This window comes from Staurois parvus, unplaced genomic scaffold, assembly GCF_062004578.1.
Source record: "Staurois parvus isolate SC_StPar_1 unplaced genomic scaffold, SC_StPar_1.0 ptg000186l, whole genome shotgun sequence".
NCBI classification, from domain to species: Eukaryota; Metazoa; Chordata; class Amphibia; order Anura; family Ranidae; genus Staurois; species Staurois parvus.
The window spans coordinates 7,974,505-7,988,467 of NW_028317982.1; the positions used below are offsets into that span (position 1 = coordinate 7,974,505).

A 13,963-nucleotide genomic window follows, 5' to 3' on the forward strand; every position below is an offset into this window, starting at 1 on the left:
CATTTCCGTGTTTACATGTGAACAGCTGTGATTGGACACAGCTGATCACATGACCAAGCCGACATCTTCGGCTCTTTCCATGATCCGCTGTGTCTAAGGGACACAGCGCAGCAGCAATCGCTGCACTGCACGCTCCCTGAGCCGCTCATGCGCGGTGAGAATGGAAGGACGTCCTATCAGAACGAGAGAACCACCTTGCGCCCGTCATTGTACTATATGGCGGGCGGAAGGTGGTTAATATCACTTTAAGTAAACCTGTACTTTGTTTTAAATGACCAAAGTACAAGTTAATTTTAAGAGGAACTCCAGCAACTCCTTGCAGGATATGGTGTTAAATTTGAGTACTGCTGAGATTGCTAAATATATAGCCGGTTACAATTTTACCTTCTTTCCTTGGAATATGGGAATGCAAATAATAAACAAAGAACCTAGCGTCATCAGAAACGCTGTATGTGTGTTTATTCCTCTGCTAAATCATGCTGACTGCTAACATAGCATCCATAAGGCAGAACTGGGAAACTCAAGTTGCATCATGGGTTTATACTATGAGCTCATAACACAGGCAAACAGTATTCTAGAGGAACAGCAAAGGAAAGAAGACGACAAATATCATCTTACCTTAATCCACAACAAGGCAGTGTAATGAACCTGATAAATGCCAGCAGGACCCTCAGAGGGAGCAATGTGAAAACATACAAGAAAGCATCGAGGCACAGGAAGAACCCAAAGAACATCAGCTGAAAAGAAGAAAAAAAAGAAATGAGACAGTAGAACTGTAATATTAAAGTGGATCTGTCAACAGGTAAAATACCGGCCTCAGAGGTCACCATTCTCTGTCACAGACCACCATCTAAGTTTCAGGTATGTGACTTGAATCTGTTTAAAGTGGCTGCAAAGGATAAAAGTTTGTTTTTGTTTTCTACCTTAATGCATTCTCTGCATTAAGGTAAAAAAAACGAAAAAAAAAAACGAAAAAAAAAACAAAAAAAAAAACAAAAAAAAAAAAACACACCTTTCATATTCACCTCCCCAGCCCCCCCGCAATGAATACTTAATTTAGTCCAATCCTGATCCTGCGGTCCTCTCTCTCCTCACAGGACTTCGTGGGATCAGAGGGGAGCCATTAGCTCTTGCAGCTGTCAATCAAATCCTGTGACGAGGGAGCTGAGTATGGCCACTCTGGTTCGAGTCGCCTTCCTGTGGTGACATATGAAAAAGGAGGAGGGACCCAGAGCACCAGCAGGGGACACCAGGAGAGGAGAGCCGGGGCTGCTCTGTGCAAAACCACTGAGCATGACTTTTTTTTTTATAAATAACAAGAGCTTTATTAACCATTGGTTCTGCTACTGTCAATAACAGCCAGTGTGCCAATGAAGAAAGAGCAGGGGGTTGCCGAGCTGCGCTAGTGTTTGAATGGACGAACAGAGCAGCGGCTTGGGAACTGCTTGCTGTGGGGGCACTTGACAGGTGGGAGGGGCCAGGCGTGCCATCAGGTGATTTGAGAAGAGTAGAATCAGGGCTGTTCTGTGCTACCATTAAAAAGAGCAGCTATTTGATAGATTTCTTATTTTTTTCTGCCTTTAATATCACTTTAGTTCTTCTCAATCACTTTAAAGCTTACATGTGATTTTATTTAATAGATTTAGACTCTCTTTATTCTTGTCATCTAAACATTTTTCTATATGGGTAAAAGATCTGGTTAAGTTAGATCCATTTTAATCGATATAAATGGTATTGAGCTGGGCATAGACAGCACGAGTTTCCACTTACTAATGTTAAACTGACTAATTCAGGCCATGGCTGGCCCTGCAAACACCACCCAGCTTGACAAAAGTCAATTTAAAATTGACCAAGCTGGGTGGAAAATGATCAGCTGAACAGTGATCACATCCTATAAGATGTAGTAAATAGAATATATATGTGTAAAGCGCTGTGTAAATTGATGGTGCCAAGTACCTGAAATAAATAAACAGTAACTGTTCGGCAGCTCAATTGTATTCAGCCAGCCACAGGTGCCGCAGTTGCCTATACAAAGGAGATTCCTCCAACCATACGGTTATTGTGGATGGGGAAATCTCTTGCCTTTCTCTTGTGGACTGAACGGCAGAACACTGAGCCCTCTATGCCCTGCCTTCAACTAACACAACCTGTCAATAACGAAAAAAATTCATGAATAAATAGAATAAAGTAAAAGAAAGAATTACAAAGAAAATACAAATGACAAAGCTAGGGAACATACAACAATTTTTATTAAGATTTCAGTTTTAATGAATAAAAAGAAAATATATTGATATTCCCATGATAACTGTATTATTTTTCAGACCTCCACCAGTAAAATGAGAGAGTACCTGGTTTAAAAAAATACCATCATAAACCCCAGAACTTCATAAAAGACAATCTCGTGTGTCCTATATGCTTGTTATATTAACAAGGATTAGCAGAAAAAAACGGGAACCCTCATTTGTTTGTGATACTAAATTCAAGGGGCCACTCACTTCACACAGTTACCAGAATGTAAACTAAATCTGCAACCAACCAGACACCATTCTATTTTCATAGCCAGACTTCAGACACGGAGACAGTGAGATGGGGGTCCCAACATTTACAGTAGTGATCGCACAGCCGGCAAAACCCATGGCCGCAGCAAAAGAATTTTCCTGCTACATTTAGCTGTATGTGCTCATGAAATCTGCTGCCAAGAACGGAGCTTTCTGAAATTACAGTTCAAATGTCATTGGGCCCTTGTAGAACAACACTCTGCTGACAGCAGGTTCAGCACTTAACAACACCTGGCTAGATACTGGATGGCTGAGAATATAAAAACAGATAGGGGATCTAGACATATGACACTGCAGACAGTTGCAGAGTTGCTGTTGGAAAAGAATTGGCTGAAAAATCGGAACTAGGATGAAAAGGGTGACCATAAAGATAATTTGATAATATAGCGTTCCAAAAGTTCCAGAAACGATGCCGATAACATAAATCATAACAAGGTCAGAAAGAAATAAATAGTTAGAAAAAAAGATTTGTTTTAAATTGATAATCCATCCTCTCTATTTAAAATGACAATTCACCATGAAATTGGCAGTGCTCTGCATCTGGAGTGGTTCCAGCAGCTGAGCTTCAGGCCATTTCTGGAGCCAAAACAAACCCTCCGGCTGTGTTCACATGGGCTGCACCTTGCCTAAGAGCTGTACACCATGTACAAACTGACAAAACATTTGCAAAGCCTTCAGGTAGCTTTGAGCAGCTTGTTGAAGCTATTAAAGCTCCAGTTCAATGATATTAAACACAAATCTAAATGGAAGTTCTAGCTGCCATTTCAGGCTCCAGCATTGCTTGAATCTTGATTAACCCCTTCATGATGAAGATAAAACAAATCTTTAACGCCTCAAACCAGTTTCGCAATTTTGACATGTGTTAGTAAAACTGCATGTCATGGCGGCTACCACGTGTATCCAGGTGAATTAGAACTTTTTTTTTCAGGACAAATAAGGCCTTCATTTGGTGGTGAATGATAAAAGTTATCACCTGATTTTTTTCCTTTCAAAAGAAAACTGGCCCAAGATTGTAAAAAATATATATTTTTTAAAATTTAACTGTATAATTTCTTTACATACTGTAATCTACCACCAAAAGGACAATCCTAAACAAATTCTGCCTCCTGACAATCACAGTGACACCACGTGTATATTATTCGTTGTCTGTACCCATATTTGGACCCAGAAACAATAGTGCACATTTTATTTATTTATTATAGGTACTTCTATAGTGCCATCAATTTACACAGCACATATACATTATATATATATATATATATATATATATATATATATATATATATATATATATATATATATATATATTACATTCACATCAGACCCTACACCCTCAAGGAGTGTACAATCTAAAGTCCCTAGCTCACATTCATACATACACATACTATGGCCAATTTAGATAGGAACCAATTAACAAACTAGCATGTCTTTGCATTGTGGGAAGAAACCAGAGCACCCGGAGAAAACCCACGCAGGCACAGGGAGAACATGCAAACTCCAGGCAGGTGGTGCTGTGGTTGGGATTCGAACAGACAACCCAATGTGCTAACCATTTAGCCACTGTGATTTTTTTTTTTTAACATTCTAAAACACACTGATACTAAAAAAAAATTTTTTAGTATCAAAGTTCACCTTTGTTATTGTTGAGCATCCACCACCTCAAGCCCCCTAATCCCCTTTGAAAGAAAAAAAAAAAAACACAGCCGTGCGGGGCTCTGCCCACACAGCCATGTCATTCATTCACAGAATTCTGTGAATGGATGCCCACAAGTACCATCAGCCTTTGTGGCTGATGGCTTGTAGTTCTCATTGAACTGTGAGGGTGCTGGTGAGCGCTCTCGTAGTCCATTGATCTGCCTGTCATTTGGTAAGAGGCAGCACAGTGGCTAAGTGGTTAGCACATCCGCCTGGCAGCACTAGGATTATTTGATTGAATCCCAACCACAGCACTACCTGCCTGAAATTTTCACATTCTCCCTGTGCTTACGTGTGTTTCCTCCAGGTACTCCAATTTCCTCCCACACTCCAAAAACATGCTGGTAGGTTAATTTGCTGTCTAAATTGGCCCTAGTATGTGTATGTATGTATGTATGTATGTTTAGGGACCTTAGGTCAGGGACTGATGTGAATGTACAATATATATGTAAAGCGCTGCATAAATTGATGGTGCTATACAAGCAGCTGTAATAATTAACATTTTTAAAAAAGCATGCCCATATCAGAGGTACAGGCAGACAGCTACACAGACAGTCTGCAAGAGCCTGACACTGCACCCCCAATCTGCTGATCATGGGTGCATTGTTTTACAGCGCTCCTAAGAAAAAAAAAAACTTTTTTTTTTTACCTGCAAAAAAAGTACTTTCTTTTTTTTTTTAATAAAATGAACTTATCTTGTAATCCTACCTAAAACATGCTAATCATGACTTTTGACCTTAATCCAGAGCGAGCTAGCTTATTCAATGTATCTTGTTCTCCTCCATTCAAGAGGAGAAAGTATACAGGGGCAGGCTGTACAGTTCATGATCGCTGTTATAGCCAACCACAGGTTCTCTCAGCGATCATGTGGTCGCAAGTCGGTCCTTCCAGCCCAAAGTAAAAAGACCCACTTCCGTGAGGCCACGTATGTGCATAGGCGTGCTGTAACGGTATTAAAGTTCTATTAACCTCTTCAGCTCTTTGGACGTGTCTGGTACGGTCTGAAGAGGTTAAACAAGCTCATGGCTACAGTATCGGCAGTGAGCCCATTTCTGTTTATTTTAGCAGACTCTGGACTTTTCTGAAGGGCCTCTTTCATATGAGCCTAGAGGTACAGCAATATGACAAAATGTGGGTTAACAAGTGTTCAAGAGGTGTTTAAAATGCATTATGTCCCGTGTTTTTCCCAAAGGGGCTATATGTGAAGGGCCCAGAGTAAGCCATGGGGATGGAGAAAGGACATTTTATTTAAAGAAGAACTCTAGTAATGTATGCACTTTTATGCAAATGTGCTGGCCTATAAGGGGTAAGCCACCTTTGCTTATTTACAATTTACAGTGCAACAAGAGTATCACTATTGCCATTCTTTTGGCACTCTGACACTGGACTCTCAGATCTCCTCCAGAGAAGTCGTTTGCAGCCATTCTTCCTTCCCCTTCTTGTGTAACCATGGAGCACATTGTGTCATGTGTACCCAGCAGCATCTGCTCTCAGATGCCAAGAGTAAAGTGATAACTATATTCCTGGCACTCTGTAAAAACATAAATTGTATATAAACAAGGTAAGTCCACAAGGTAGCATACACCTCCTTGGACTGAGACCCTTATAAGACAGCACATTTTGCTGTCTTATAAGGGTCTCAAGACCTCCCTGGAGTTCTTCTTGAATGTCCAAACTCATTACCTACAGACTCTCTTACTATTCAAGTACAGTACTGTGGACAAAATGTTTTCTCTCCCTGGCACTCATAGAAAAGGCCCATTTAGAGACTTATAACAGTAAATAAAAAGTAACTATATAAACCCGAGGCCTCTGTGGAATGAAGGGAGAAGTTCACCTCTTTGCATGTTACATCTGTATTTGGGGTCGAACGTGCAACATTATTATTATACAGGATTTATATAGTGCCAACAGTTTGCTCAGCGCTGTACATTATAATGGAAGACAGTACACAAGACAGTACAGTAATCATACAATTCAATACACGAGGGGTTCGAGGGCCCTGCTCCTTGGAGCTTACAATCTAGGAGGGAGGGGATAGTGGTACAGGAGGAAATAGCTGCGGTGGATGGAGTGGTAGGAAGAGTGGAGGAGATCGGTAATTAGCTGAGGGCGGGGTAGGCTTCCCTGAAGAGGTGGGTTTTCAGAGTGCGCCTAAAGGTGAGGAGAGTAGGTGATAGTCTGTTGGATTGGGGTAGGGAGTTCCAGAGGATGGGGGAAGCCTTGGAGACGGGCATGGGAGGAGGAGACCAGGGAACTAGAGAGTAGGAGGTCTTGTGAGGAGCGGAGAGTACGTTTTGGGTGGTATTTGGATACTAGATCAGTGATGTAGTTTGGGGCAGTATTATGAACAGCTTTGTATGTCAATGTTAGTATTCTGAATTTTATGCGTTGGGCAATCGGAAGCCAGTGGAGGGATTGGCAGAGGGGGTGGCGGATACGGAGCAGTTAGTAAGCAACATGTTCCAGTTCCGGCAGTCAAGTCGCCTCCAGTGTGATAGCAGGCATGGAATTTTCTCCTGACATCTACTGTCACAATTTAAAAACAGAATGGCTGTGCAGAGCTCCGCTGAGACAGCCGCATCCTACATTCAAAGTTTCCTGTGAATGAATGAACTACAACAACTACCATCAGCCACCACAGCTGTAGTTTTGAACAAAACGGTGAGGGCACTGATGACAGCTCTTATAGTTCATTCACAAGCCCTGCAGCTTTCAAACAGACAGCCTGTATGGAGGTACAGGCTGAAAGCTGCAGGGCTTTGTCTGATCCATTTTGGATGCAATTCTTTCCAGGCTCCTGCAGCAAAAAAAAAAAAAAAAGCATTTTTTTCCCATGCAAAAATACATGCATTGATTTATTTAATTGGAAAAGTAAACATATCCTTTAAGCTCTGACTTTATGTAGCACTTCTTTGACCAAAGTTTTAAATGTTCTCCAGAGCAGCGGTCGCCAACCGACGGTCCATGGACCACTGGTGGTCTGTGAGAAAATTTGGGTGGCTCGCAGAAATCTGGACATTTGCATTTTTTTATGTTTAATTAATAACAAAACAAAAATAATATTCTAAGACATTCCGAATGACAATTTTTGCCTTTATATTGCACTAAATTCATGAACTGTACTAAAGAGGGGGAAACAAGAGAGGCGCAGCGTGACGACAGGGTAGTTTTAAATTGTATGAGGCAACCATTGCCCAGCCGTACGCTTCAGTATTGTCGGTACCGATCTTGGCTTGAAAGAAAATCGTCTCTCCGTCGTGAAGTATTTCTAACAAGCAGGAACAAATATCACACTAAAAATGTGTAATACTTAAATAAGCTTCAATTACTTTGTAATAATTAAAGTAACTTTAATAATTTTGTTACAATTAAACAACCTTTAAATATTCTGTTATGATTAAGTAAGCATTCAGAATTTTGTTATATTAAATAATTGCATTTCATATTAATAAAATGGAAGTTCTCTGACCATTATTTTACAAAATGTATTTATCTTTTTAAAAAATTCATATTAGCGGTCTGCGGGATTTAAAATGATGAATTTAGTGGTCCATGAGGTCTGAAAAGTTGGCCTAATTATTTATCATACGGATTTGATTGCACACATTGGGAATATGCCAACATTGCAATAATTCTAAGAAACTCTACAGTCTGAAGCAAGCGTGTTGAAGCCTGTGCAGACAGAAGGAAGGGAAGGTTATGTAAAGGGAGTGTACATCCACACAAGGGACAAGTCTGCTACTGACGCAAATGTAACAGCCTGCTAGACAAAACAGTCACCAACCCCCTGCCTATCCAGGCAGTCTATATGTTCATAGTTCATGTTCATAGTTCACACAACAATGGGATACTGAATAACACTCACAGCTATATATAAAAAAAAAAAAAAAAAAAAAAAAAAGCATGACGACAATTTCTGCTCCAGCTTGCAAACAAGAAATCAGTTACTCAGATTAAGGCCCCATTCAAACCGAAGTGTTTTGTAGCTCAAAGCTCTCAATGTCCAAAATCCCATGTACTTCAATAATGGCTGTTCTCATTTATGCACTCAAAGACATGTAGCACTTGACACAGTCATTTTAGAGGCAGAATTGGCCATTTAATAGGAATGCCTGTAAATGTGCTGAGCATTTTCAGGGGTATTTTAGAATGCAAGAACTGGTCTCCTCCCTCTAGTGCTTTATACTGGCTTAAACAAAAATGGCTGAAGCTTGAATACTCATGTAAAACACTTGAAATACACTTCTACATTGTTTGTATACACCTGAAACTCAGATGTGAATGAGGCCTAAAGCAGGCCTTGACAAATCTGCTTTTAATCCAGCTAAAAAGTTTTTTTCTTTTTTAAACCAATTGCTTACTGGGCATTTTCACCCCCTTCCCGCCCAGGTCACTATTCAGCACTAAAATAAATATATGAAAATCCCCCTGTGCTCCACAGAACCTAGTGATCAAAAAAGTGAGCTGCTATCACCTAATCTTTATACCTCCAGATATGTGTCAACAAATAATATAAATGATGAAGCGCTCAACTTATATCCTTCAAAATTAAAATCAGTATAGTGCAAAAACCCTCATATAAATTATACACCCCCTAGTGGTAAATAGTGATATCCAACAAAATATCAAAATAACAATTGAACTGTGTAAAGTGACAAATATTAAACGAAGTAAAATGCAAATAAATCCACAAAATTATTAGTGATGCCACACTGGGTAAAATAATAATAATTGAACACTTATTATTTTACACAGTGTGGCATCACTAATAATAATTTTGTGGATTTATTTGCATTTTACTTCGTTTAATATTTGTCACTTTGCACAGTTCAATTGTTATTTTGATATTTTGTTGGATATCACTATTTACCACTAGGGGGTGTATAATTTATATGAGGGTTTTTGCACTATACTGATTTTAATTTTGAAGGATATAAGTTGAGCGCTTCATCATTTATATTATTTGTTGACACTATTCAGCACTGTCACACTTTGAATGACAATTGTACGGTCATGCAACACTGTACCCAAAATAACATTTTTATAATTTTTTCACACAAATAGAGCTGTCTTTTGAGGTATTTAATCAAAAACCCTTTTTCTTCATTTTTGCTGTAACATTTTTCAAATAATTATTTTTCTGCTTTTCTGATGTGCGGTGATGAGGCTGTACTGATGGGCTCTGATGGGTACTGATAAAGCAGCACTGATGGGCACCGAATCAGGGCACTGATGATCAGTGTAAAATTTCCTGTCACAGGATAGCTGATTTTTGGCTGTCCTTTCCTCGGACCTTTGACTGTGCAGCAGAATTTCAGAATTTTTTTTTTTTGGTGGATCACAGCTAGAGCGAGCTTTCACAGCTAAAAACCCACATTGAATTGCATTTTGGTGGGTGGTACTGCCCAACGAATGCAACCGGGGTTTAATTCTTGCTGCAGATGTAAAGCATCGTGGCCATGGAATGTGTACACCGTTCTGCTGGCCATCTCTTTGCCCCCCACCTGCAAATGATGCTAAGTGCTGGTTCACACTTTAGGAACTTCTGACACGACTGCATGACAAGGGAGAACACATTATATTCAGTGGTGCCTGTTCTCATCAATGTGGCTCAGCATGGTGTGGCTCTAGAAGAGGTTTCTGGTGCTACTTTGGTGCGATTTGGCCACATAAAATATGCAAAGTTACATCAAAGTCGCACTACATAATCACACTGAAAATCACATTGCAGCAGTGTTAACTGAGTCTTAAAGCAGAATTCCTGGCAATGTTTTTTTTTTTTTTTTATCGTGCAGTGAGGCTGTACCTGCATTGTTAGGGTTAACTCCTTGTTCTGTTCTAGGGGAGAAGACAGCGGAGATATACCGTACTTACCTGACCCGCTGATCCTTCATGCACAAGGCCAGTCCCTTCAGCTCCTGCGATCCTGCTTCCCCCGTGGTCCAGCAGTCTTGAAAAATGGACTGTTCCTGACATCAGCACACTGCATTGAAAGGAACAGTCCACCGCTGGACCGTGAGGGAGAGCGGTTTTCTGGAGGATTGGCAAATCAGGTATGAACTTTGTGCTAACCCGTAGGAAAAATGAGCACAGCCCCACTGTATGGTGAAAAAAAATTGCCTGGCGTTGGGCTTTAAAAATGCAGACTCTAGGGCAATTTTTTTCTTATATCTAGAGTTCTAAATAGAAATGCAAGCATTGATCCATTGAATGCTAAGAACATACTTTGTCAATTAGAAAACAGGTATTTCAAGTTTGTACTAAGAAAACAGACACCAATGGTTTGGTTTAAGTAGAGCTAAATATCTTTTGTATGTAAAGTACAATAGGCCTCATAGGTTTGTCACCACTGGCAGGTGCAAACCTATATATGAAAAGGGATCAATCCCCTGGATTATTTTGTAGATGTTCTTGGCAATTGAATGATGTGATTTGCTACAGTAATTAGTTCATAGTTCAAAAGAGAAAATTAACACTGAAAATATCTGTGGCTTGAAAGAGTCATTTTTACAACTTTTGTCAGGCCAGATTTATGCTGTTGCAGCGAGTTAACAAATGAAAGTTCACAAAAAAGGTTTCCCAAGCAGGGGTTCTCACCATCAACAAGATTCCAAAAAGCCTGGTCGCTCTCCTTTCAGCTCCACTGCTCCATTCCCAGGAGTGTTGGTCTTCCCGACCATCTAACACATCCAGTGCTCGTGTACTAACTACTGTACTTCAGCTCTGTGTCCTTACAGCAGCGTCACAGCTACTGTTTCTCATGGACCGTGTTCCATACCCAAAGGCTCCGGCCTTAGTCTGTCCTGACCTGGACAGGTCGGTGCAGAGCAGCACCTACCACAGCTCCCTTCACACAGGGTAGGGTCCTGAGCTCTGATTCCAGCTCCACCATGAAGGAAGCACACACCTGCCTCAATAATGAGCTTGTTTCCTTCAAAATCTGGCCTAATCGCACAGCTGCACAACCTCATACTGCCACAAATATATATATATATATATATATATATAAATAAATGTGTGTGTATATATATATATATATATATATATATATATATATATATATATATATATATATATACAGTTGCAAGAAAAAGTATGTGAACCCCTTGGGATTACGTGGAGTTTTGCATGAATTGGGCATAAAATGTGCTCTGAACGTCATCTAAGTCACAACAATAGAAGAACACAGTCTGCTGAACATAATACTACACAAACATTAGATGTTGCCATGGTTTAATTGCACATAACATGTAAACATTCACAGTGCAGGGAGGAAAAAGTATGTGAACCTTTGGACTTAATAACTGGTTGGCCCTCCTTTGGCAGCAATAACCTCAACCAAACGTTTCCTGTAGTTGCAGATCAGACCTGCACAACGATCTGGAGTCATTTTGGACCACTCCTCTTCACAAAACTGTTTCAGTGTAGCAATATTCTTGGGATGTCTGGTGTGAATCGCTCTCTTAAGGTCATGCCACAGCATTTCAATGGGGTTGAGGTCAGGACTCTGACTGGGCCACTCCAGAAGGCGTATTCTGTGCTGTTGCAGCCATTGTTTTGTTGAATGACTTGTATGCTTTGGGTCATTGTCCTGTTGCATCACCCATCCTCTGCGGAGCTTCAGTTGGCGGACAGATGGTCGTACGTTTTCCTGCAAAATGTCTTCATAAACTCTGGAATTCATTTTCCCATCAATGACAACAATCCGTCCAGGCCCTGAGGCAGCAAAGCAGCCCCAAACCATAATGCTTCCTCCGCCATGTTTCACAGTGGGGATGAGGTTTTGATGTTGGTGTGCTGTGCCTTTTTTTCCCCACACATAGTGTTGTGTGTTCTTCCCAAACAACTCAATCTTGGTGTCATCTGTCCACAGTATATTCTGCCAGTAGTGCTGTGGAACATCCAGGTGCTCTTTTGCAAACTTCAAACGTGCTGCAATCTTCTTTTTGGACAGCAATGGCTTCCTCCGTGGTGTCCTCCCATGTACTCCATTCTTGTTTCATGTTTTCCTTATTGTAGATGTGTCAACAAAAATGTTAGCATGTGCCAGAGATTTCTGTAGGTCTTTAGCTGACACTCTGGGATTCTTCTTTACCTCATGCAGCATTCTGCGCTGTGCTCTTGCAGTCATTTTTACAGGACGACCACGCCTAGGGAGAGTAGCAACAGTGCTAAACTTTCTCCATTTGTAGACAGTCTGTCTTACCGTGGACACAGGAACATCAAGGCTTTTGGAGATACTTTTGTAACCCTTTCCAGCTTCATGCAAGTCAACAATTCTTGATCGTAGGTCTTCTGAGAGCTCTTTTCTGAGAGGCATGGTTCACATCACACAGTGCATCTTGAAACCAGTAAACCCAAAACAGGTGTGTGTTTTTTAAGGGCAGGACAGCTGTCAGCAACACATCCAATATCATCACACTGATTGGAGTCAAGGTTGGCTCACTCCTGGCTCCAATTAGCTCTGGGAGAAGTCATTAAGCTAGGGCCTCACATACTTTTTCCTCCCTGCACTGTGAATGTTTACATGTTATGTGCAATTAAACCATGGCAACATCTAATGTTTGTGTAGTATTATGTTCAGCAGACTGTGTTCTTCTATTGTTGTGACTTAGATGACATTCAGAGCACATTTTATGCCCAATTCATGCAAAACTCCAAGTAATCCCAAGGGGTTCACATACTTTTTCTTGCAACTGTATATATATATATATATATATATATATATATATATATATATATATATATATATATATATATACATACATACACATACACACATACACACACACACAGTATATTATAGACACAGTCTTCCTACACAGCAAATTCTGAATGTATTTAATGTTTCATGAAAAGGTGACAACAATTTTTGGGCAGCACAGTGGCTAAATGGTTAGCACTTCCGCCTGGCAGTACTAGGGTCGTCGGTTCGAATCCCAACCACGGCACCACCTGCCTGGAGTTTGCATGTTCTCCATGTGCCTGCGTGGGTTTCCTCCGGGTACTCAGGTTTCCTCCCACACTCCAAAGACATGCTGGTAGGTTAATTGGATCCTGTCTAAATTGGCCCTAGTGTGTGTATGTATGAATGTGAGTTAGGGACCTTAGATTGTACGCCCCTTGAGGGTTAGGGACTGATGTGAATGTACAATATATATGTAAAAGCGCTGCGTAAATTGATGGCGCTATACAAGTACCTGAAATAAATAAGAATACATTTTTCTTTACCCATGTCTCAACAACCTGCATCTCCATTACACTCCAGAGACACATTGTCCCTGCAAAATTGGGTTTTTCCCATATTTTGTTTACACCTCCAGCAAATCAGGCAGAAAGGTCTGGAATGGTGAACAACTTGGTTATAGGCTAAAAAAAGAAAAATCATCATACAAAATCATCATAAGGATAAAATATGTCCCCAGAGTGCACACACCAAGTTATTTCAAAAACAAGTTTCAGCTTCAGGAGTTTTTTTTTTTTTTTAACTTTTATCAGCACAAGGGATGATACTTACATTGAATGAGTGAGAAGTGTTCATTGCACTATAGTGGCTGCTTTGTTCATTAAAATGCTTATTTCTCCTTTGCCCTATACCCCTGCAGCTGTAACCTTCTCATGCTGTGGGGATAAATACGGGATGCTAGACCTACCACTTGCAATGCTGCCCACCCCCGTGGTCCATCCCTAAAAGCCATACTATTGCT

The 13,963-nt window shown here is 40.4% G+C and overlaps 1 protein-coding gene across 1 annotated transcript in view; it reads right to left on the reverse strand.

The window, feature by feature from the left end:
• The window catches only part of TAPT1 (transmembrane anterior posterior transformation 1), a 113,604-nt gene that overhangs the window by 73,598 nt on the left and 26,043 nt on the right, over window positions 1-13,963 (reverse strand). Inside the window, exon 3 of the mRNA XM_089677445.1 lies at window positions 619-737. Coding sequence (XP_089533571.1) covers window positions 619-737 — 119 coding nt within the window. The remainder of the gene's footprint in view (window positions 1-618; window positions 738-13,963) is intronic.